The 25,499-nt window shown below is 41.0% G+C and overlaps 1 protein-coding gene across 1 annotated transcript in view; it reads right to left on the bottom strand.

Annotated features, from left to right (window-relative positions):
* Positions 1 to 8,404: 8,404 nt before the first annotated feature.
* spon1a (spondin 1a) overlaps positions 8,405 to 25,499 on the bottom strand; it is a 66,702-nt gene continuing 49,607 nt past the window's right edge. The window contains exons 8-16 of the mRNA XM_061068740.1: positions 20,981 to 21,182; positions 18,088 to 18,228; positions 16,166 to 16,241; positions 15,794 to 15,976; positions 10,338 to 10,508; positions 10,075 to 10,242; positions 9,654 to 9,818; positions 8,697 to 8,963; positions 8,405 to 8,568 (exon numbers count right to left, since the gene is read on the bottom strand). Coding sequence (XP_060924723.1) covers positions 8,405 to 8,568; positions 8,697 to 8,963; positions 9,654 to 9,818; positions 10,075 to 10,242; positions 10,338 to 10,508; positions 15,794 to 15,976; positions 16,166 to 16,241; positions 18,088 to 18,228; positions 20,981 to 21,182 — 1,537 coding nt within the window. The remainder of the gene's footprint in view (positions 8,569 to 8,696; positions 8,964 to 9,653; positions 9,819 to 10,074; positions 10,243 to 10,337; positions 10,509 to 15,793; positions 15,977 to 16,165; positions 16,242 to 18,087; positions 18,229 to 20,980; positions 21,183 to 25,499) is intronic.

Below are 25,499 nucleotides of genomic sequence, written 5' to 3'. Positions count from 1 at the left end.
CCTGGTATCTTTTAGAGTCAATATATACAAGACTTTCCACATTGTTAACGTGGTTTGAGGCTACAGGTCCAAATGCTTGGGAGCTTAATTTGAATTTGGAGTTGAAACTACATGGTTTGTTGTCAACCCCTCTACATCCTCTAACAGATAACGGACAGCAACACTAAACCCGACATTAAGCCCCCCGCAGAGAACACTGATCTTATTTTGAGGATGATTATCGACACTCAGCAGAGAAAATCCAGCATTTGGCTCGAGGTGGTCTGCGACTCTGTGGATGAGAGGAGGTCTGAACTGCAGAGGAGTCATTGAGAAATGTGCGAGCTATGCCTTTAAAGATCATATGGTAATTTGCAAGTTTGAACTATTGGGATGGCTGTGTTGTCATGGTAACAATGAGATCCTAAAGCAGGATTGTAACACTGCAACGCGCTCACAGTTGATATCTTGTGTGGCATGGGAGTACAAGCCCCTTGTAGCCCCTTAAACATGTTAGGAATATTCAATATATTGATTGACGTGTTTTGAACAGAAATATAAGTTATTGGATGCAGGGGCAGTTGCGAATTTTAATTTAATCTAGCAGTTAACTTGATAAAAAAAAAAAAATGTTCTACATAGTTTTATATGGTGTGTTTCTGGTTCACTGTCAAATGATATTGTTAGAAATGTTAGTAGGTGTGCAAACACAAAGTGTATTGTTTATACACAGGCCATGTATTTGTGCATGGGTCAGGTATAATGGGCAGTTATTGGTCGTGCTCAGTATGAGATTCCCATCAGTGCAGAAGAAATCTCAAAATCTCACCCCACTGATCCCGTAAGCAAATAAAGATTCTAGCAGGCAAAGTGTGAAAAACCATCCACTTACATGTGTTTTCAACACAACCCATCTTCAACCTTGATGAATTTAATATTTCACAAAGACAAAGGTCTTACAGTAAATCCAGAGTAGCTGCAGGGATAAGTAATTTGGGATTAAAATGCCTCAACCATACTGTATATGACGACAACTTTACATAATTCAATGCTCTGTCTAGTCATTTGTTCTGTCACCAACTGCAGCTTTAATTCACAATGATAATTAGGCTCTGCAGAAGCCACATAGTGAGACATAGCCTTACCGTGGAATACCGGGCAATTTCAGATTACTGCTCTGCAAATCCCTGCAAAATGTGTTTCCCCAGCAACGGCAAGACAACATGACAGGAAAATCATTGTGTCGCCATCACTGTGAAGAGGTTTTACCACTGTTTTACCGCACTTGACAGGGAGGGTAAAATGAGATAAAGAGAGAGATATAGGAGCAGGACAATGCAGAATTGCCATTTTAGTTTGAAAATTAAACATACACAGCCAGATAATGAGCTTTACCCTCAGGGAGGCTGTCTCCACACAGAAAAACCCAGGGACTGCTGTACACACTCTAATTGTTTATTCGATGAAATATTCTAAATTTGCTTAAAAGCTAACTGTCGCTTCACAAATTCCTCCTGTTCCAAATCAGAACAGGTAAAAAAGCGAGGACATTGATTGCTGCAGTGGTGTATACATTTGTGGAAAAGAGCCTTTGCTGGTCTGGCCACCATATTGATTTCCCCTCTGAGGTTTATTAGTTTATGAAATCCTATATTTCCCCTGTTTCTCTGTCCAGGCTGCAGAAGTGCCTGTGATGCCAATAAAAAAGAAAGCTATTCTGTACATGTATGTTGGGGAAGGCCCAGTGATCTGACTTAGAACAAAGAGTCGTAAAACCTTAGACTCGCTTCAGGAGACCCCTTACATTTAAAAATCCAGCATGGGGCCCTTATCTCCATGTGGCAGCAGGTCACTTCCTGGGTCCCCACTGTAAGCCCGCCCCTGGGGGCCAAATCCTGACAACTCAATTGGCTGGAGGGCCACACTGACCCCTGACCCCTCCTCCCAGGGGGGAGTCACCTGGAACATGACTTAAAAAGGCTGTGCTTCCAGAAACCTTCTTTTTCCTCCGATGCTGATGTGACAACGAGACCCCCCCCCCCGGGGTCTCACCAGTTAACCCAGCAACTTAAGGAGGCAACTAATTCTTTGTCCTCTTTTTCACTCCAGCACTGACGTTCCAGTTAGGCCTCCTCAGGTCTGACCAGAGGTTCCCGTTGCTTAAGGAGGCAATAAGATGTTTGTTTCAATTAATTTCATTCATTTATTCTTTTATCTTAGTCGACGTTTTTATTTTGAAAAGGACTTTTCCTGTTTTAACTTTGAAAGACCAAACAGGAAATTGCTCGCTGGACGATCTCAGACTGTTTCATTTTTCCCTACGGACTTTACTTTTATGCTTTCTCCACACGATCTACAACGGCTACAAGCAGCCGCACGTTCCTGTGAGGAGCACAAGCTCCACATCCCTGAAGAAGAAGGACGACGTTCATCCCGTCACGGAGCACGAGAAAATCCGCTCCTTGTCCGGTCCAACGGCCGAGCCCGGAGCTCCGCTCGTGAGAGAGACCACGTGATTCACTGGCCCCCGACACATTCGCGCATTCGCGCAGGCACATCGCGAGGGTTGTACAGTAAGAGACTTATGTTGTCTGGGCAGATGTTAGTTTTGATACGTAGCGTATTGTTTAATATTTGATTGTATTTGTTGCGAGACCGCTGAGTCTCATTGTTTTAGCCGGCTACGACGAGCCGCTACTTCCGGTTCATTTCCGGGTTTTGTGTTAGTGCTTGAGGCCGCGAGGAAAGCCTCCGCCCGCACTGTTAACGTCTGTGTGAGTCTGCAGTGATTTCACCGATCAGAACCTCGGCCCACAACGCTCGCTTGAGGGCTGAGGGGTGAATCACTGTTAACTCATCTCAGGCGTATTTTTTTAAGAGCTTCTTTGAACTCTCCTTACATGTTTTCTCTCTCTCTCTCTCTCTCCTTCTAAACCGACCTATACACACTTCTGACCTGTATTTATAATACAGGTCATGTCACATACTTAAATCTATGCTTAGAGAGGCTGAACACATCTGGAAACCATTCGGCCCCCAAAGCCAAGCAGAGATAAGAATTCTCTTTGTCTAAAATTTCCTTTGTGTAATTCATGTGACGACCACCAGTGTGCGCTCCGGCCACATGGTGTCATTAACATAGACTCCATCTTGAATAACGCAAGTTAACCCACCATTTTGAGTCTATTATTGCCACGCCTCCGCTCTCTCTCTCCTCCCATCCTGGCTCTAAATTCATAACGGCTCCGCCATCTTGTTTTGTAGTCAATCCGCCATTTTGAGAGTTTTTAGGCCTTGATTCCACGAATCATGATCGGCCGCCATCTTAGATGTGACTGCGTCATCGCCACGCCCCCTTTCTTTTCTCTCTCTCTCTCTCTCACACACACACACCCACACACCCACACACACACACACACACAGACACTTTGATAGACACAGACAGATACACACACACAGAGACACATAGATGGACCAGAGGTTACATGCGTGTTCTAAATTGTGATAAGCTGCTCTTGTTATCTTTGAAATATGGGAGTTTGTTAAAATGATAAATCATTAAATAACACTAACTTTATTTCACATACACACACATAGACACACATACACAGAGAGACACTTTGACACAGACACACACACACAGAGACACATACATAGGTAGACCGCAGGTTTTACATGTATTTTCTGAATTGTGATAAGTGCTGCTGCTGTGTTTATCTTTGAAATATTGGAGCTTGTTAAAATGATAAATCATTGAATAACATTATAACTTTATTTCCCCTTTTTAATAAATACTTTTGTAATTAAAGTATCTGTAGTCTGTGATTATTTGTGCATATGTGTGTGAATACAGCTGGATTATGATTGCCTGTGCTCGAACTCAGAAGCCTTCACTGTTTATTAAGTAATCGTTAATATTAAAATATTGACATTATTAATTTGACATTTATCATTATGAGACTGATAATTATAGCTTGACATCGTTGGTCCCTGGAAACCAGGGTGGTGCCCCCCTTTCTCAATTATTAATATAGATAGTATTATTCTTAAATTGATAATTTTATTGTTTTTGACTAATTATTTTCATTATTCTTGGTTGATAACCTTATCATTGTTAATTGATAGCTTGTACTTTCTAATTGATAATTCCTATTTTCTCATTAGTGGTTTTATTGTTATTTGATTACTGATCATCTTCAATTAATAATTTAATTATTTTTGATAGATAATTTTTATTATTTTAATAATCATATTTCATGATTATTAATAATTAGCCAACGTCAAGTCTACTCCTATTGCACAACATGTATTTTCTTCCTTGTTAAAAAAATAAACAATAAAAACCTGGATGGCTGCTCAAATTGTTTTTATTTGCCCCTTCTTTTGTACGTTTGGTCAATTATATAGACTGACCCTCTCCCATTCCAAGAGCCCTCAGAGGAAAATCAAACCAGAGCAACAAGGATTTGCCAACTCAATTACCCCCCATCCTACTTTTACTGTGCGTTTCCCTCTCACGCCTCACCGCCTTCACAAAGCTAAACATAAAGTCAGCTGTCAAAATAACAGGTAGCAACAATTGTCCACCTCGTCATACCCAAACCCCCACGCGGTTATCCACAATCATCAAATGTGACAGATGATTGTTTAAACCAAGAATTACAGCTCGTCACATTATGAGACAGATGTCAAAGCAGTGTGGGACCTGTCATCAACAATATAGAGTTTGTTTGAATAGAAAAGGATTCAGCAGAAAAGTTGAGCGTCATTTACATGTATATTATCATGTAGATAACCAAGGCGGGAAAGGGGCAATTATGTTTAACCTAAATTCCTGAATTGCTTTGTGATGATATTAGGTAATAGTTGTATAATCGTGCTGATCGGTGGACATCATGTAACTCACAGTGCTCGCGTTAACCAAACAAATGTAGTGTCATCAGATTCAGGTATGGTGGACAGGTTAATTCAACGATATAAATTTGCAGAAGGTAAACTGAAAAAACAAAAAGTAAAATATATATCGAATATCATCTCTTCCCATAAAGTTAAACATCTGACAAATATTCCTGTTTCGGATATGAACACCTTTATATTCACTTGTGTTCATTTTTCAGATTTAGATTCAAGACGCTCACAGAGTTCTTTCTCCCTCCATTCTGTCACGCCCTACAGCAATTTCTATGTAAGTGATAGCTGTTAAATACCATCTCAACATCTGCTCATTGAATTTCCCTTATGTAACTTTAACATTAGATAATGAACACTTCACATATTGAAATTAAATGAAGGAGCTTCCGGCAGGGTAGGAAATGAAAATAATGGTCTCAGTTATAAGGGAATATAGATTTGTAGCTCCTGTAAAGGGTTTAAACATTCAGAAATCAGCTGCAGTGTAGTGGGGTGGGGGTGTTACAACATGAGGTGGGATACACCCTGGACAGGTTGCTAGTCTGTCACAAGCTAAAACCACATTATGTTTCAGTGACAACATGCAATATGTTTCTTTCTAGGTTCACCTCAAACATCTCTGAGGACATAAAGAAACTCGAATCACCGCCTTGTGGTTTTACACCTCTCAAATCTCCCCATCTGTTCCTGAGTTATGGCGTCAAATAGCAGTTACAGGAATATTTCTGCTGAACATTATGTTGCCATAGTGAAGCTGATCCTAAACAGTTTGGATATAATGTGTTATCATGTCAATATTTGTATCCAATTATATATTTGAGTAACATGTTTAGTGTAATGAAATTAATGCATATAAAGACGGATGGCGATGCTCCACTTACTATCACTGTACAAAAATGAAGGAATATTGAAAGACTATCAACGTGATAAGAGCCAGAAATACAGAAATTATGTTTGTGGAAAACTTGTTTGGCGTGTTCTTTGACTTATAGGTTGGTCATTGTCCCGTCCCCTAACATGGAGGGGGTAAGGATTACAACCTATGCTGCAGCCAGCCACCAGGGGGTCCATCAATGGTCAGAACCAAAAACATGTTTTCTTTCACCTTTGATCCCTAAATTCTAATCAGTCCACGCTTGAGTCCATGTAAGTGTTTTGAGAACATTGGAAAAAAAATGTAAGAGAAATTCTCTCAGCGTGCTCCTAAAATATCATGTTTTAAAGAATGGGGGTCACTGAGAGACACGACGGCCGGACGGTACTAAGACGCAAAACAGCCCAAAACACAATGGCTCCAGCCAAGGCTGTCACCAGCATGGAGTTCTTATCATGGTCGTCAAAATGGAGACGTCTTTCCTCCTCCTGATATAGTTGGTTTTGCACTCGCTACTATGCCGACGGAGGGGTGGGTGAAGTGTTTGAGTCCACAAAACACCTTGGGAGTTTCAGGGGTAAACAGCTCTGCAGCCAAAGCCACAACACTTGAAGTAAATGGCGACTGATTCCTGTGGTGTCATCCAAGTGTCTGTTAGCCCCGACATTCACAACTCAAAATGGCTTCATGTACACCTCCTCTGGAACCACATTCCTGAGTGGATCACAATGGACATTTAGGCTGAAAACATTTAAGGTGTGTGTATCATTAATGTATTTTATACATTATTGGAGGGTTGTAGTTGCCTAATAGACTGTAATCGTTTTATTGCTCCCAGTAACCAAAACCCCCGTGAAAACCGGCTCAATGAGGAATCTTAGGCTTCGGCAGAGTCCCCCCCCCCCCCCCCCCTAGAATATAAATATTCATCACCGTGTCCACAGACAGAGGAAGCTCATTATAATATCACAGAGACGTGGACGGTCTACTTGCATAACTGCATCTCTGAGATGTTTTTTCCAGTCTGATCTTCAGAGCTGCAGCTGGTCTACACTACTGCTCTGCACTCGACTGGATGAGGTCCAGAGGGGTTTCCAGTCAGATTACACCAGCAGGTACACAAACACATGTCCTTCGTCCATTCCTTTTCTGTTTAAAACCCATGCAGCTCTCATCACAGTCTCCACAGGTACTTTGAGTTTTTAACTGCCCAGTCGAGCCTGTAATAACCGCCCTCCCGTCATGTTTCCATCGCCTGTGAGTGTGTTGTCAGCTTCCCCCATGTGTAGTTGTGTTGGCATGGAAACAAAAATGGCATTGTGACAAAAGTATTGGACACTGACCCCTCCCCCACGTTTTACACCAGAGGAGGGGTGGGGGTGTGTGCGTGTGTGGGGGGGGGGGGGGTCAGTTATATCCTTTCATGCTTTCAGTCAGCACATTAATAAAACCCTCAATGATCTGCAGACTGTGTGAAGGAGAAGTGTGTTAATCAGCTCTGGCAGTTTTCCAGTACCATTAAAATCCCAGATCATCACGAATATAAATCTCATATTTCGGAATGTGTCTTCCTTTCGTGACACTGCCCCCTTGTGGCTGGTGTGTATCAATGGAGAGAGATGCAGGAGCAAATGGAAGGAGAAGGCAAAGGTTTGAAGGTCGTTACTGCCATCTAGTGGCAGTGAGAGCGTAAACCCTCAGCGTAATTTTACTTTATTCATTCTTTAATTTTTGTATGTTTTCCTGTTTTTACTCTTTTCTCATCATTAACTTTTTTTATTCCTGTATCTCAATAGCAGTGTGATCTTTTTAAATGTTTCCTATTCGGTCAAATTTTAATTTTTAACTTACAAAGCACCTTGTAAAACTGTGTTAAGAAAGGTGCTATGTAAATTAATTGTAGTATTTGATATCCCGCCCCCCCCCCCCCCCCCCCCCAGAATAACGACAGATCCAGGTGACAAGTTGTCACATTAACTTTTATTGTAAAGGTGATATTATTCCAAAATATGAATATGTTAGAGGAACAGAGATAAAGAAAAGGAAACAAAAGACATCTAGAAAACATCGACACGAGACTTTGGTAAGAATCTTGGGGCACATTCTTATCAAAAGACAAATTCTAATAGTGCTCCAAGTGCTGGGTAGAAAGTCAACTGGGCTTTTTGTGTCCTAGAAACACCTGAACCATTGAAGGCATAGAAAACACTGGAATGGTCGGGCACCTGTGCTTTAAAGTCTGGAAAATACTGTACTACTGAGGGAAACCACGAGATATAGAAGGTCTTTATATTATCTTTAAATCAATTTATAGTTCATAATCATATTGTTCAAGATATATTCATTTTACCACAACAAGTTTACAGTAATCTTGCAAAGGAGTTGTATGTGTATCAGAGCTCCTTTGAAAGCACAGAAGAATCAGCATAGTGTAAACCCAGAGGGATCTTTCAACTCATTTCTCTTGACGAGGACTAATCTGAGCCCTGGGTTTAACCGATACAGATTGGAGTACGTGAGTTTCAGCCCTAAACAAAGTGCATTGGATCATTGTATAACGGTGTGCCATGCCCCGCCCTGCAGCCAGCCCCCCCCCAATCAGGCCCGACATCCACACCAACCCTGATCCCCTACTCCTTCCTAGCAGGGGTGCACGTTACAAGCCCTGATCTCCTTCCTGTCCTTGCAGCTGGACAGCTGGGCCGTCTTAAACCTCTGCTTCACTGTCATGAGCCGCTCCTGAATACCGCCGCCGCACAGCTTGGTGCATTCTGTCCAACTCGACCACGGCCTCATTTTACAACCTACACATGAATATAAGGAAAAAGGAAAGAGGAGAATGTCAGATTAATGTGTGCTTCTCTCGGATAAAAAAAAAATATATAATTTCTGTGGTGTTTAAGTTCTGACTGAAATGAGAGTGGATACGGACCTGGATGATCAGAGGTGGTCTCCACTCTGCCCTGTTTGCTCCTCCTCTTCTCACGCTGTTCCTTGCGCTGTTTCTTCTCGTCGCTGTTGGCTTGTCCTCGGCTGCACTTCCTGATCTTACACTTCTTCCTCTGGATAGTTTCCTGACACGAGTCTCCTCCAAACTGTGGCTCCAGCTTCAAGATGCGTGTGCGGATGGTATGACCCTTCCCACAGGACTTGTTGCACTCGGACCAGTCGGTCCACTCCGACATGACGCAGTCTATGGCTGAGGAGGCAGAAACGGACAGAAAGAGATTGTGGCAGAGTAGAAAACTGACATAAGGGCCGTAATTGAAGAGACACAGTGAAGGCAAAGTAATGTGTAAAATATTATGTATTATTATTATGATATATAATAATTGTTAAATAACATTATATATTAATCCATGTGTAGGGAATATGCTGTGTATTATCTTGAAGTATATTGTAGCACCGCAGAGAAAACTACTTGTGTCAGTTCGACATAGTGCAACTAATTTACTCATAACCACGAGCTTCACCAACTCAAACACTGACATGAAGAAGAAAACCTTAAATTCAGATTCTACGGATTGACACAGTTTATCATATAATATCCATTCTAGAGAGAATAGAGATGGTGAATTAAAAGCATATACAAACCAAAACTGGACTGGATTTGGATGCAGTTTTGGTTTGGATATACTTTTAATTTTCTTATATATAAAACCATAAAGAATCTTTTTTTATTTACTCACTGGCCATCTTCACCAGCCATCTCTGCATCACTGTCATTTAGATGCATGCCACACTGGCCGTGTCTTCCTTTCCCTTACCTATATGTGCGTGTGTGCATCAAGACAGCACTTTGCATAATAACGCTGAAATTACCATACATTTACATGCATCTACATACATACAGTATGAGGTCGTGTTGATTGGGACGTTTATTACTTACGACACTCTGGCAGCATGCACTTTTCCACCTGTTCTAAATCCTCCGTGCACTCCCCCAGTTCCACTGGGGACTTGAGCACGCGGAGCCTCGTCCTCAGCCCCTTGCCACACGTCACACTGCAGTCGCTCCAGTCAGACCATGGAGTCAGCATGCAGGGGATTGTGTCTGTAGAGCCAATGACAGGTAACATGATGGGGTCATATCAGTGTTACACATCTAGATTAACAGGAAATGGATCAGGTCAAGTTTGTGCTTAAATTTACTGGCGGAAAGGAAGAATATGCACAAAAAAAACATGTTCTCCCTGACTTCGGAGAGTTTACAATAACACAACTTTGCTTCAACTTTACTACTTTGCTTTACAGGACTATTGTCAGTAGTGTCAGGAGAGTTGTGCTCCTGTAAAAATGCTCCTACTCACGACATTCTGGCATCATGCAGTTCTCCACTTCGAGCACCTCTGCCCCACAAATGGAATCATCTTGAGGAGGCATCTTCACCCTGCGCTCTCTCCTCTTCTTGCCGAGACCACAAGTGGCACTGCAAATGTCCCACTCGCCCCACTCTGTAACCAGGCAACTGCTGGGAGCTAAGGTCAAAAGAGAGAGGAAATGTTCAAGCCTCGGTGCCGTCTACATTAGATCTATAGCATTAAACTGTGTCCATGCAGAAGAGACAACCTACAGCATTCCTCATTGACCACGCAGTTGTCAGTTTCGTCTGTGGGCAGCGTGCAGAGTGAGCCGTCATCAGGAAACTGTTTGACGTAACGCTCCCTGGAATGTGTGCCCATTCCGCAGGACAAGCTGCACGGGGACCAGCTGAGCCACTCGGACATCATACAGGTGGAAGAATCTAAAGAGGCAAAGATCAAAGGGAATGATGTCAGCAAACAAGAAACATTTTGTTGACTGACAAAGTGATTTAAAGGCACAGCAAACTCAAATTTGATTTGAATTTGTGTTAATTACCTCCGACAAGGAGGTCATGTTTTCGTCTGCATTAGTTGTAGAGCAGGATTACGTCAAAACTACTCCACTGATTTTGATGACATTTTTTGCAGATGAGGCGGCAGATGAACATGATTTTTTCACTTTCTTTAATTTTGCAAGATGAGGCATTTTTTACGATTTCTCAATGAATAATTTATAAATCGTGATTAGAGAAATCAGGTATTTTAAGTATTTGTATGTGCAATTTGGTGCCGATCACCAAAAATAGTAGATTTATTTAGTTATTATGATGAAGTCGATCAAGCTATACTGGACTGTTCAACTATTATATTATTTTTTTGTGTTTTTCTGAAACGTGACATGATTTCCACAGTAAACCACACAATTTTGAATCAAGAAACTATAAAATGTAAAATCCATAAGAGAATGAGTTACCCTTTGATTAATCTTTTTACACCAACGACATTCATTTCTCTTCCAAAACCATAAAGGATGCCCCGCTAATGTTATAGATATACTGTAGGTTTAGGCATAAACACACACCTCATTGACTAAGGTTTCTTGTGTCATTATATGGGCTTCTGCATTTTATTTGACTATAAAATAAAATGTAGAGGCTCATTTGAAAAGGAGCAAAAGGTCAAGTAGGGAACCAGGTTCTGCTCAATAAATTCAACTGAAAACAGTGGCTGTAGTGTTTGATCTAAAAGCACAAGGAATGAAACGTTATAATTAACAGTAAAATGTATTCTGTCAGGAAATTTTCAGGAAAGAAATCTGGTTTCTGTCATGCTGTTGATTCTGAGAAAAACCTTTCTAGTTGTGCGTTAGCCATGTACATAAAACAACACATAGTGTAAGTTTTAAAAACACAATGGATTTGTCGACTGACTGCATGTGTTCCTGGTACAGGCATCAGATCTTTCCTCGCACTGCTCAGTGTGTGACATCTACAGATCAGTATAGTAAACATTGTCATTCCAATCCACTGCCTTAATTATTTTACTACATTCAAAGTGAATAAGCACTTCCTTTATGCTGATATTATCATATATATATATATATTATACTATGGACTTTTTAAGGTGTCTGTGATGCTTTATTGCAAATTTGTTACTTTTCACACTGTTCTTATCACCATATGTTTGATCATGATCAAAACAACTCTCACAGCTACAAGATGACAGGAATGCAGTTAATGTAGGCTCATTAAAAATGCCCAGGTTTCAGAGCAAAAACACAAACAGATTTTCTTTCTTGTCAGCATAAATGTAGGGAACAGACGGAGAAGGGGGAAAAAAAGAAAAAGTCTTAGATGTATGGGGATTATCTGATTTAATTTACGCCTGTTATCTTAGATTAGGAAACACATGCAAGTGATGAATAACTGCCAGCTCTTCTCCACATTCCTCTCTCGCTCCACCTGCAAGAATGATGATAGTGTAATCATACATTTTTATTCAAGCTTGGATAACGAAACAGATTAAGTGATTTCTCTTTTCGGAAAGTTGTCTTACTCACTAATGAAAAGTAAATTTAACTAGTAATGCAGGAAGTTGCTGCTGCTTTATCTAACCAATAATACGTAGTTGTTTGAGGCTCAACATTTACAGTTTAACAATGAACTTAATCATAAATAATTACAAACAAAACACAAATATATGGAAAGTGAATTTAACAAATAAACATGAATGCTGAAATCAATATGTACAAGGCTCATATTGAGCGCCTTTATGAGCCGACTGATTTACAGTCAGGCACTAATATTATCATTAAAATGTTATGGCTTTTGTTCACAGTGGTTGCTCACCAAGTGTAAGGTCGTACCTCAAAGTGCCTCTGATGGTTTGACGATCATTGAGTGAGTGATCGTGACTGTGACTTTGAGCACAAAGGCCTTTGAGTGGTCGTTTAGAGTGAAGTGCTGTATAACTGCAGTCCATTTATCATTTTGAGACAAACTACACTGCTCAAAAAAATTAAAGGAACACTTTGAAAACACATCAGATCTCATTGTGGTAAATAATTATGTTGGATATTTATACTGATATGGACAGTTAAATGTCTTAGGAACAAAAGGATGCCACATCTTTGATGGAAATAAAAGTTTTCAGCCTACAGAGGGCTCAATTTTATAGACACCCGAAAATCATAGTGAAAAAGTGATGTGGCAGGCTTGTCCATTTTGCCAAAATTCAATTTCTGCAACTCAAAATGCTTCTCAATATCTTGTGTGGCCCCCACGTGCTTGTATGCATGCTTGACAACGTCGCGGCATGCTCCTTATGAGACAACGGATGGTGTCTTGTGGGATGTCCTCCCAGATCTGTCGAAGGGCATCAGTGAGCTCCTGTAAAGTCTGAGGAGCAACCTGGCAGCGTCTGATGGACCGAAACATAAAGTCCCAGAGGTGTTCTATCGGGTTTAGGTCAGGTGATCATGAGGGCCATTCAATTGCATCAATTTCTTCATCCTCCAGGTACTGCCTGCATACCCTTGCCACTTGAGGCCGGACATTATCGTGCATCAGGAGGAACCCAGGACCTACTGCACCAGCGTAGGGTCTGACCAGGGGTTCAAGGATTTCATCCCGATACCTAATGGCATTAAGACTGCCGTTCTCTAGCCTGTAGAGGTCTGTGCGTCCCTCCATGGATATGCCTCCCCAGACCATCACTGACCCACCACCAAACCGGTCATGCTGAACGATGTTGCAGGCAGCATAGCGTTCTCCTTGGCTTCTCCAGAGCCTTTCACGTCTATCACAGGTGCTCAGGGTGAACCTGCTCTCATCTGTGAAAAGCACAGGGCGCCAGTGGCGGACATGCCAATTCTGGTGTTCTATAGCAAATGCCAATCGAGCTCCACGGTGCTGGGCAGTGAGCACAGGGCACACTACAGGACGTCGCACCCTGAGGCCACCCTCATGAAGTCTGTTTCTGACTGTTTGGGCAGAGACATTCACACCAGTGGCCTGCTGGAGGTCATTCTGTAGGGCTCGGGCAGTGCTCAACCTGTTCCTCCATGCACAAAGCAGCAGATATCGGTCCTGCTGATGGGTTGAGGACCTTCTACGGGCCTGTCCAGCTCTCCTAGAGTAACTGCCTGTCTCCTGGAATCTCCTCCTTGTTCTGGAGATTATGCTGGGAGACACATCAAATCTCCTTGCAACGGCACGCATGGATGTGCCATCCTGGAGGAGATGGACAATCTGTCCAACTTCTGTAGGGTTAAGAAATCGCCTCATGCTCCCAGTAGAGATAATGACTCTAGCTAAAGCCAACACTAATGGAAAACCAGTCGAAGTGATCAAGAGGGAGAAACTTGATATGGCCTCCACATGCAAAACCACTCCTATTTTAGGGGTCGTCTTATTGTTGCCCCTCTAGTGCACCTGTTGTTAATTCCATCAACACCAATGCAGCTGAAACTGATTAACAACCCCCTCTGCTACTTAACTGATCAGATAATTATCAAAAAAGTGCAATTGAATTCAGGCCCATACCCTGATAAAAAAATGTTCCTTTAATTTTTTTGAGCAGTGTATGATCTAAAAGCACATCCAAAACTATTGTCATGATATTACCATCATTAAAACGGTCTAACAACATTCTACAGACAGCAGTCGAACAAATCAAATCAAATTTTCAAATTATTTTTGTAGCCGCAGCAGTGTGTCCAAATGATGTTCCTAATCCACCGACAGTGCTTACTGGTAACAGATTTATAAAGATCAATAACAACAATTGTTTGAGAATGTTATTCATGGTCTGGTAAGATTTGAGCTTGAGCTGTCGCTCATAAATACGAAGACAATGGCATTATTTTTTTGTTGGCTCTTCACTCCAGCTCATTGAACTCATAATGAAACTGTTAGAGGCTGTTATGGTGAAGTTGAAATGCAAACTATCTTCTTTATTCTGATCCTTTTTGGGAGCATTTTACCTCATTGACAGGGCAGTTAAAGCATTAAATGGGGAGAGAGACTCGAGGAAGATGTGCAGCAATAAGCCGGGTCAGAACCAAACCTGTGGTCGCTGGAGGAGGACTCCAGCGTCTGATCATCATCTTTAATTTGAGGACATTTAGAGATCAGATAAAATGAGCCGTGTAGTAACTACAACCCACTTTAGACACAGATATCAATAGCTATGCCAAGAGGTGCTTTTAGTTCTGTTGATATGTGAGGGCAGTCTGCCAAACTACAAAGACACCAGTGTGCATGTGCTCTGCTCAGTTACTTTCTCAGCAAGTGTAATTGGAATCAATGAGCATTAGACTTGGCAAATAGACAAATACATTGATCAATGAGACTGAATCTTCTGCCACTGTGGTTTTTGGCTCATTCCAACACAGTTTATCCGAATCTTCCTTTAGTCAAATTTGATTGCGGTTATTTATTCTTATTCATTTTCTGTACATTTATACGTCAGATTTTATTCTGTGAAGAAATGTTTCCCCCTGATTTTAAAGATGCTGTATGGGCAAAAAAGTTATCATATAACTATATCAAGTTTTTTATGATTGTATTAATATTCCCGCATGATCAGCATTCAAAGTATAAACATGACACAAATAATTAACCTCCAGGAAAAACAATCTGTGTGCCATTAAACAGGCAATACAATTATTCTTTCACTGACAGGATCATTTAATTTAATCATCTATTGTAAATGATTCCTATAAAACATTTATATTTGAGTCACAGACTGACTGACCCACATGGACGCCCAACATGCTGCCTCTGGCAAATATGTACAAGCCAAAACATAGAGGAAATTTAAAAAAAAAATAAACCTTGAACAAGTAGCAGACAACATTTCCTGAGTGAGTCACTCTCAGCATTTCCAAAAATATAATTAACAGCCTTAGGTGATTAAACTTGACCTGCTGTAATATTCAAAATGCTTTCATACAATCAGAACATCTTCTTTACCTCTGCTCCAGTTAAATTCATGAAGGTGAAAAGCACATTGAACGTTTTCGATACAATGAGGCTGTTGTCATATTATGGACCTAATAACCCTAAAACTTTAAATAAAATATGAAGGACATTTGAAATTCTGAGACAGTGTCTTCAGTTGATGCTGAGTCTTTAGGAAACTAAACTTATTGAGATCGTTGTTAGAAAAGTTTATTGTTTTCATGGTGAACACAGCGACCATCAGTCTTTGGAGAGATACTCACCCTCATCACTGCATCCAGGACCCATGCAAGGCTCAAAATCCTGAGTTTGTGGGCAGGAAACACTGAGGTCCAACTGGGCCTTCAGCATCCTCTGCCTCATCCGCTTGCCCTTTTCACAAGTAGCCGAGCTGCAGGCAGACCATGGAGACCAGTTGGAGTAGATGCACGTCTCAGGGGTATCATCTGCAGGATGGATAAAGCAAGGTTATTAATACTCAGACACGAGGCTATTCCGCTGCCCTGAGTAGGTGTGGAAATACATAAACAACGAGAGAGAGAGGGAGAGAGAGAGAGAGAGAGAGAGAGAGAGAGAGAGAGAGAGAGAGAGAGAGAGAGAGAGAGAGAGAGAGAGAAGTAAAACAAAATCCTGACCTTCATCTTTCTCCTCCTGGGCAATATCTGCTACAATGTCGTCCACATTGTCCGGCACAATGTTGCACTGTTCACCCTGTGACACACATACACACAAAGACAGTGATATTGCTGCAAAACTCCACCACTCTGCAGTTGTTTCAGTTTGCTCTGTCTGAATCCCTCTTCTGTGAAACACATGCAACATGCAGGTAAACGGGAGGTCAGCACAGAATTGAACTGAAATGTAAAGTGAGTGTGTTTGTGTGTGTGTGTATCTGTGGGTTATTTATAGTCCTGGAAATAGATGTAGAAACATGTTATACTTTATTTAAAAAAAGAAAGCACCAAGCCCCAACATCTGCCTCTAGATGTCACTGAAGTACTGCTGACCTTTCATCCTTCTCTGGTTTACAGCCAGAATCCCCAGACAACATGTCTAACTTCCCATCAAACTAGATTTAGAGAAAAAAAAAATACATATATAATTTTCTTATGTAGTTTTGTCTTATTGCTTAAGAGTAAAATATCATGACTTTTGAGGTTTTATAGAACACAATTTCTTGATATTTGACTGGATTTGAACAAGATATTGCCCTTAAATAGTGCTATAACATGTACGAATATATCTATCTATCTGTCTGTCTGTCTGTCTGTCTGTCTGTCTGTCTGTCTGTCTGTCTGTCTGTCTGTCATTCTGTCATTCTGTATGTCTGTCTGTCTATCTATTCTTAAAACTGGACATATGCTTTTAATAGTTTGGAAATCAGCATAATTGTTAAGAGTCCCAAAGGGTGAGATCAGCAGTTTCTCCGTTGATGGAAAGGATTGAACTCATCGTTGTATCTGCTGAGCTTTGACAAAGTGATGAAGATGTAGAGAATATCTCACTCCCTCTGTTTCTACTTCTGAAAACATTTAAAGGCATCTATACTTCACAATAACGCTGTGTGAAATACTAAAAGATCTAGTACCTTTAAATGTATTCCGATTTCACGTCAGTCAAACTCGGCTTGCTCATCAGTGTAGCAGAGAATCAATAAAGACTGAGAGTGAATGCATAAACAGGAGGCTCAGAGCTGAGATGAAAGTAGACGAAGATCATTTCAAAATACAAATAAAGCCAGGGAACCTGTGACTGCTGCGAGACAGAATAAAAAAAATAAAGAAATTGGACAAAAATGTTACAGAAAATCCTACCTCGTTTTAAGGAATAGTTACATGTCTTTGCTTTAAAGGGACTCTTACCTTTGTTGCATTTTTACACTTTTTGTGGATAAGGTTAAATTGGTATTAATAAGGTAATGACACTCTAAAATGCAAGACAGACCCACCAGGAGTTAAAACAAACAATTATTTCACTCTCGTAATATTTAGTGAAAACTTCAACCAATAAAATTCTTCGGACCGAAGGACCTTATTGGCCGACAGACCTGTCTGTTTGCTGCATGGAAACAGACAGGAAGCCCGTCTGCTTCTTGTGGCGCATTCGGGCCCGCGTCATCAAGGCGCGTCCTCAACTATAGGGTTTGTTTTGATTCCACGGCAGACAGTAGCGAGTAGCGACCGTATCGACCGTAGCGACTGACGATGGCAGACCAAAGTGGTCCACGGCGTATTGAAACAGCCGCTCCCAGGGGAAAAAAAAAAAGTTTAAAACACCGCGGATGGGAACGAGGGGGTGGGGCATTGGAGGAAGGCGGGATGATTTGAATGTGCTGTAATTCTCAAATGCAACAAAGGTAAGAGTCCCTTTAATGTGCACAATATATGCAAAATCACATACAAGGGTTATACATTGTAAATATGGTACAGCCTGATGATTTATCACATCTGATGTAATTTGCTGCCATAACATCATGGCCTGCTTTTTAATCATTATCCAATCAAATCTACCAAGTATTTTTATTTTCGCAAAGAGCTGACAGATGAAACAGACTGACCTTTCTTGCAATGCGTTCCACCACCACCCTGGCCACAGGAGTGATAGCGCCCCCCTCAGGATCATAAAACGGGCTCTGTGGATGATCCAGACTGGTCAGAGGACGGATCTTATTCGGAGGCACAGTGAGCTTGTTGGGAGACTGAGAGAAGAATACAAAAACACAAAACATGAGATAAAAGCATGTGGGCCACAAAGCGGCGGATCTTTGGGCTCGTTTTTTTTTTTTTGAAAAAGTACAATGAGCACAAAGTCGCTCAAAGCTACACAAGTCACACAGAGGACAAGACTCAAAGTCAGAAAGCAGCTGTGGAGAAGTGCTATGGTTTATATGGGAGACGCTCTTATTAGTCAACAGTAAAGGTCTGCCAGCATGTGGTTGATAGAGGCACCATCGCCAGAGGCTGTCTGGAGGCAGAAGACCAGATCATCCTTCACCCCCCCACTGCGGCCACCCAGAAAACACAGAGAGAGAGAGCAGTGCTGCTTGTTTTTGTGAGAGCCAGAGGGAAATGGGGAGAGGAGTAATGAGTGGCCACTAATTAAAAGATACAGTAAAAGTAATGATACAAAGGATGGATCTCATTACTCTGTCACAGGCCTGTGCCTTTAACAACTTTGTAACAGGGAGCCAAAGTCCCACTCCACCACCAGAATAGCCACAGTTTCACCATCCTCTGCTGCACCATGTTTTTTTTTCTTTCACTGATCTTTCTCCAAAGCTTTAACGTGCAACTTGTGTGTTCTGTCCTCGTTCTCAGGTGGTTTGTGTCATTTGAGCGAGTCCTTCCAACATCTATACCGCCTATCATTTGAGGGTAACTGGGCTCCATGTAAATTGCACAGCAACTGTGCTAACCTTGAATTTACCTTCACTTTACTTATCCCTGTTGTCAAGGTTTATGGATTTTATCCAAAAATGAATGCAACAGACTCCAGATGCTGTAGCACCCCCCTTTCAGCAAGTTGTCATCTTATAAGGATTTGTCTATTTATTTAACCTCTTCATTTTATTAAAAATCCTGCATTTTGGAAAACTGAGCAATAGAGATTTTACCTGGGATTTGGATTGACATATACCAGTTGTTATAGACAACTATTTCTGGATTAAGTTTATGTTGAAAAATACTTGCAATGAAAGTGATCATTCTCAGACAGTTATAAGTTAATAAGTGTGTTCAGATTTGACTCTTTCTTGAATCAGATAAGAGGTACAATTATTAATGTGTGTTTCAAAGTGCTTCAATTGCTAGCTGAGTCATGGCGACTGCTCCCATTGCTCACTGTGTTGATGAATGAGCCAGATTAATGTGTCAAAGCACAATAATTAACTTCCCGTGGATCACTTCACCTCATGCAGTGTCTTTGCTTTATGTGACTTCTTGCGACTTGCCTCACAAACACCAGCTGTATACTGAACTTTCAATTAACATGACTACCTGTAGCACATTATTTCTGTTGTTGAGGATTAGGGACTTATCCAAAAGTACTACACAGTTGATGGGTTGAGAATAATACAAAAAAATTGTAGTTTGAGATGGCTGGCAGAAGTAAGAGCAGACACCAGTCGTTCTTAACAGTTTCATTTAGGCTTCTATCAGAAGACATAGTCACTCTATTCATAACAGTCAGATTTAAGGAGAACCAAATATATATTCTATATATCCCTGCTGCCCTTACAGCACAGCTTGATTTAATCCATGTAGGCCTCAAAGTGTCTGTAAGCAAAGACAGGTGTTGCTGTATAAAGGAGTGTAGCTGTGTGAAAGAGATCCAAAAAAAAGAGGGAGAGATGAAGAAGAAGGAGAGTGAAATTATTCCTGGAGCCAGCCAAACCAAGCAAGAGAGCACAGTTCATTGGGTTCATCTGGGATCTCTGAGGGATCAGGGAGAGGTTCCACACATGAAGTCCACAGAGTTTGGTCAAACACACGCACACAGGCACAGCCTAATCTATTTGAGGCGACTGGAGACTCTAAGTACGCAGCAGACACCACCTCAGGGTGAGGGCGGGAGGGGACGAAGTTCGAGGCCTTTAAGGGAGAATTGGATGGGTGATGACACTTGAATTGTTGCAGACTGGCAGAGTGTGAAGAGGTGAGACAGGGAGCAGTAGAGAATGTAAGCAGACAGGCAGATGAAGATGTAGAGGTCGGTAAAATGACAAGATGAAAATGTGAGCGTGAAGAGTACACTCAGCTGAAGAGAAAGGTTCACCAGGGGTAAGAAGGTGGAGAGAATAACAATTTGCAAAAGTCTGTGATTGCTCCAGGACTGTGGGGTTGTGCCCTGAGTCATGTTTCATGTTTATAACATGAGGGACACTGACGTTGTTTCTGCAGGATAATGACAGAGTGCCTTTTCCCACCATAAAAATGATTCTTAAAAATTGTTGACTTAATAGTTTTAAGACAGTTGATAATTGTCAAGTAATGTGTGAAATCTACATTTCAGTTATTGAACAGTTAAAGCCTTTGTAATGAGCTTTTATATTACAGTTTCCTGTTTACATGAAATAGTAAACGGATATTTCAGTGTTTGGATTGTTGGATTATTATACCTTTTTCGTCAGATGAATATTTAAGTCATTCCTTGATTACTGTTGGACCTATAGTTGTATAGTTTTTGCAAAGCCACAAATCATTTAATATATTCGTGAAAATAGTTTATTGTGCCGATTGTGTTCCTCACAAAAGATAGAAAAATAGAAAATAGAAATTCCTAACAAATTGTAATCTGTATTGTTTGTATTGGTAAAAGAGAATGTAAATGCATTGCAATTACAATGCAGTGTACATTTTTATAGTCAGTATTCACGCTGGGGAGCAAATTAAAGAGGTGACATGACGCTTTCATTTAGTAATAACATTAAAATGTGTTGTTCTTATACTGACCTCATATGTCACCCCGCTGTCAGTGCCTGCATCCCAGGGGATCAGGTCTTGGACCACCTTCTGGGACCAGCCACACTCCTTGGTGCACAGGTCCTCAGCAGACAGACCCACATTCCAGTCCGGACTGGGCCCCAGCATGGTCAGGAAGGACATGAGGTGACGGGTCCGGTCCACTGAGAATTCAGCTGAAGGAGCGGCCCGTCTGGAGGGAGAGCAAACAGTTCATAGGTGTGAGTGAAGATGAGAAATGGTGATCGATAGTAGAAACACCTCAAGCATGTGACCCATAAAATGCAACACAGCACCTTCTCTTCCTTAAATGAGACACCCAGCCTGAATCAAACATATTGATGCATCTGGTCATTAGTCATGCTATCACATATCAAATTTTTTTCATCTATGAAATTGTAAATACACAAAAACTTTGGACATAAGTGGGAATCTAGGTCATATTTCTGAGAACCTACTTTATAAGTTAAGTCATTTAGAGGGCAGTTTATCAGGTCAATGATAAACGGCAAGAAATCCAGGATGTTGAAATCCCAGTCAGAGAGCGAAGGCACAAGGGATATACAGATCAAGTCTTTTGGAACCTATCCCAGTGCCAACACTATGTCCAGTCCAGGAGTGGTGGTAAGTACTGTCCCCTCAGGTTCCTGGTTTGAATCCTAGTTTGGCTGGGGTCTTTTTGTGTGTAGATGGCCTCCCTGTGTTTGTGTGGGTTTTCTCTGGGCACTCTGGCCTCCTCCCACAGTTCAAACACATGCAGACTGGGTTCAGGTTAATTGGAGACTCTCTATTGATGGCTGTTAGTCTCTGTATGTTGGCGATGCCCTGGTGACCTGTCTGCAGAAGACCCTGCCTCGTGCCCAATGTCAGCTGGGACTAGCTCCTGCTTCCCCTGCTGCTGTTAAGTGGTATAGAAAATGGATGGATAGGCGGATGGAAAGCCAGTCAAGTAAGTACTCGATATGTACTTTTAAAAATACATTAAAAAAATAATCCACATTTAAATAGGTCCATTTGAGCCAATTTCATCCATTAAAACGGACACGGTCCAGCCCAGGTATCGATCCTTGTTGTTTTTAACAAAGATATAAGTGGTGCTCATGTTAACGTCCAACAACTACATTATAGGCTTAGACAGAGCAGCTGTGTCCCAGACTCAAGGGACCTGCAGTTGTGTAGTTGACGTACAGTATTGAAGACCACTCCACACTTGCTCAGTTCCAGCACATGAGACAAACAAACCTCTGACCACCATCTGTCTCGACCAGTGACTGACAGCTTAACCAATTACTAGAGTTTTCCCAGCCTATACGAGTTTAATTGGGGGAGGAAAGATTCTTGTCGATGCGCCGACAATTAGCCACTGATTCCTTTTTCAGCTGTCATCATGCCCGTATGAATCCATTTGACTCCAGCCAACTCGGTCCCTCCACTAATGATGGACTCTGAGGATGTCAAAATGGCCCTTATCCACTGGTAACACACAACTGGACACTCACACACAACTCTCCTGGGCCTCTGCAGGTCTGGGATTTATCTCACACAGCCACCTGGGCACTCGACATAAGGAAAGCATAACTGACAGAAAAGGAAACACGAGCTAGACTGGTAAAAAGAAGAAAATTAGAAAGATATTAAAAACTCTAAATACAATAACCCCAGTGAATGTGTTTGATATTCCAAAATGTCTCTGATTTAGAAATGTGTGCAGGTCTTTTTATTAAGGCAATGAAATGAATGTAAGCATGTGTCAGGATATTTGGCACTTATCATTCCTTCATTACATTTGACTGTTCCAAAAATGATTTGTGTTCGTGAAAAAGTGACAGCGCTTGATTAACGTAAGAGCAAGATCCTCTTATATATACATATATTTAATTAATAACTCCTGCCTCAAAAAAATCTAATGTACTGGCTTTGGAGTGACCAAGACCAGGTTTATATAAATAGTCAGCAATTATTTTAATTTAAACTGATTTGTTTTAATTAATTGCCCAGGAGGAAGTCTTGCTAAGCAGTGCTTGGGATTGTTTGAGAGTTTCATTATTGCAGTACTCAACAGTAATACACTTTGTTTCTAGTATGCACAATACTTGGCTGCACAATTGCTACTAGGACACAGGTTAGTCAAGATGAAGCAAGCCTGGTTACCACAATGTTAACTAATGCAAATCACTGCTATCGACCTCTAAACAAGTCCTGGGGAATACAAAAATAAAGATGACAGCTTATTAACAGTATTGTTGTCTTCACACCACTTTATCTCATCATATTTCTCTGGAAATGGGAAGACAACAAGGAGTGCGCTGAGTGTTGTTGAAGCAACCATTTTAATCTGGTGTAAAGTGGGATGCAGAGGGGGGGAACTAATGAAGAGACATTTAGTGAGAGAGCTAAACAGGGAAGTGTGATGTACGTAGAGGGATCTGGTTGAGAGAGAAACAGAGTCAGAGGTAGAATCTGTGTGAATCCTAATGTATGAAAGAGATTGAGTAATTGCGGTAAATGTGTTTTTGTGTTTTGTTGCACTGTTGTTTGATGGAGAGAGGATGTTATTTTTATGTTAGAATAATGAGCAGCAGGGTAGAGTCTCTCTATTCGAGACAATGTAAAAAAAAAAAAAATGATTGCAGTATCCAGTGTTCATACCAAAGATACAGCAGCTGCATTATTAGTCCGTACCTGCTGCCTCAGTGGCTTCCTGCTGATACTCTCATTCAGTAACAACTGTCAAGTTCTGAATAAAAAATTCCGTCCCCCTGTTTTTCTCTGCACGTCCATGTCCTCTGTGTTCAGAGGATGAAGAAATTAGTCCATGCCTGCCTCTCCTCATCTCCACAGATTCTAATTTAGACGGACTTCATAACACACCATGTGTTGTGTCCAATTAAGTGCAGGTTGTGTTGAGCTAAAGCAGAGTAACTGCACCGCCCTGACTTTCAATGAGGCTCCGACTGAGTCTGGTCAAAAACAGGATGTATAATGTAATTCATCTGTGGTTCATTCATCTGAAGTTTTCCAGTATTAATTACTTCTTAGTTGACATTTGTTTTCAGACACTTGTCTATGGCATGATAAGTCAGTCCTTGTGCCTTAAAGTCTGAATTGCCCTGGGAATAGTAACTTTCAGTGATAGATTCTATGAAAAGATGGACGACACACCTCCACTTCCTCCCTCTATCCAGAAATGAAGCCAAAATATCTCAGATACAAACGCTGGCATCTCACGCAGTCTGCACAGTTATCAGGGGATAGAGTCGTGGTAGAAAGGTTCTATCATGAGTCAGTTTATTTTGTCAACCATGACATTTCACCCATGTTTTTATTGCATCAAATAACTTATTAGAATGAAACTTAATGGAATAGTTAACATTTGAACAAACATTTTGATAAGAGTTATATCTAAAATGACAGAACCTCTTTACTACTATTTACTATTTATTTTAGGATTAATGGGTTTGAAAAGACCAAAGGTTGAGCAATTTGTGTGGGACTGATATCACACAGAGTATGGCATCAGTTTTTAAATTCTGTGCATCTTTGCTGCCAAATGTAGTAAAAAAAGTGCAAAATATAGTAAGAGGTCTATTAAGTCATGAACATGAAATTGATTTAGGTTTGTTAACAACTGGTCTGGTACAACTACACACTGTGCGACGGGATTGCCTGGTTATAATAATAACAATAGTTCAGTCAATATGCAGCCTAATGCGAAAGTGTTAATAGTTTTAATGCACCATATGGCAGTTTGGAATGACATAAGTGAAATGATAATTAAAATGTACACAAAACCTCTTAAATGTAAAATTTTGTCATTCAATTGTATTGATTGGCTACAGAACATTTATTTAAATCTATTTATTTTTGCAAGAAAAAAACCGAATCTGAGGACTCAAGCCTCTGATGAGGGGAGCTTAGGTATAACATTTCTGTTCTTTTCTGGAAAATACATTCTTCCCCTTTCCTTGATCCTATCACAGCATGTAAGGGGCCATGATAATGGACATCAGCCCTTCAGCTTCATTCTTCTCTCGATCTCTCTGCTCTAGTCTCGGTCTTCATCTCTGCTGCTTTACTATTTGTTGTATAAAATCATTATAGTCAAAGAAAAATTAAAGCTTGTTTTAAGAGGGGCACCTTCATTTTACAGATTGAAGCTGCATTACATATACCTGCCCAATACCCTATAGTCGACCTAGAAATAGGCATCACAGGTCCTCTGACTATTAAAGTGAGCAGCATGGAAACACACAAACATGCATATTTACATTGCATTACTGCAACTGTGACACTAGCTATGAAACATGCTGAAACCGCATTTATCATGCTGTTCATATGGAAAGCTAATGAGCTCTCTGCAGACTCTTAGAGCTTAACAAGGTGCATCTTTAAAACCTACTTAATTCTAGATGTCCACAGTGAGGACACTTCTATGTTGCTGCTTCTTACAAATACAAAACCTCCCCTTCCGTTTCTGCTGCAAAACAGTGTTGTTGCTGTGCCACACCCC

This window comes from Limanda limanda, chromosome 3, assembly GCF_963576545.1.
Source record: "Limanda limanda chromosome 3, fLimLim1.1, whole genome shotgun sequence".
Lineage (NCBI taxonomy): Eukaryota > Metazoa > Chordata > Actinopteri > Pleuronectiformes > Pleuronectidae > Limanda > Limanda limanda.
The sequence above is the reverse complement of the archived record's forward strand: the minus strand, read 5'-3'. Positions and strand labels throughout refer to the sequence as shown.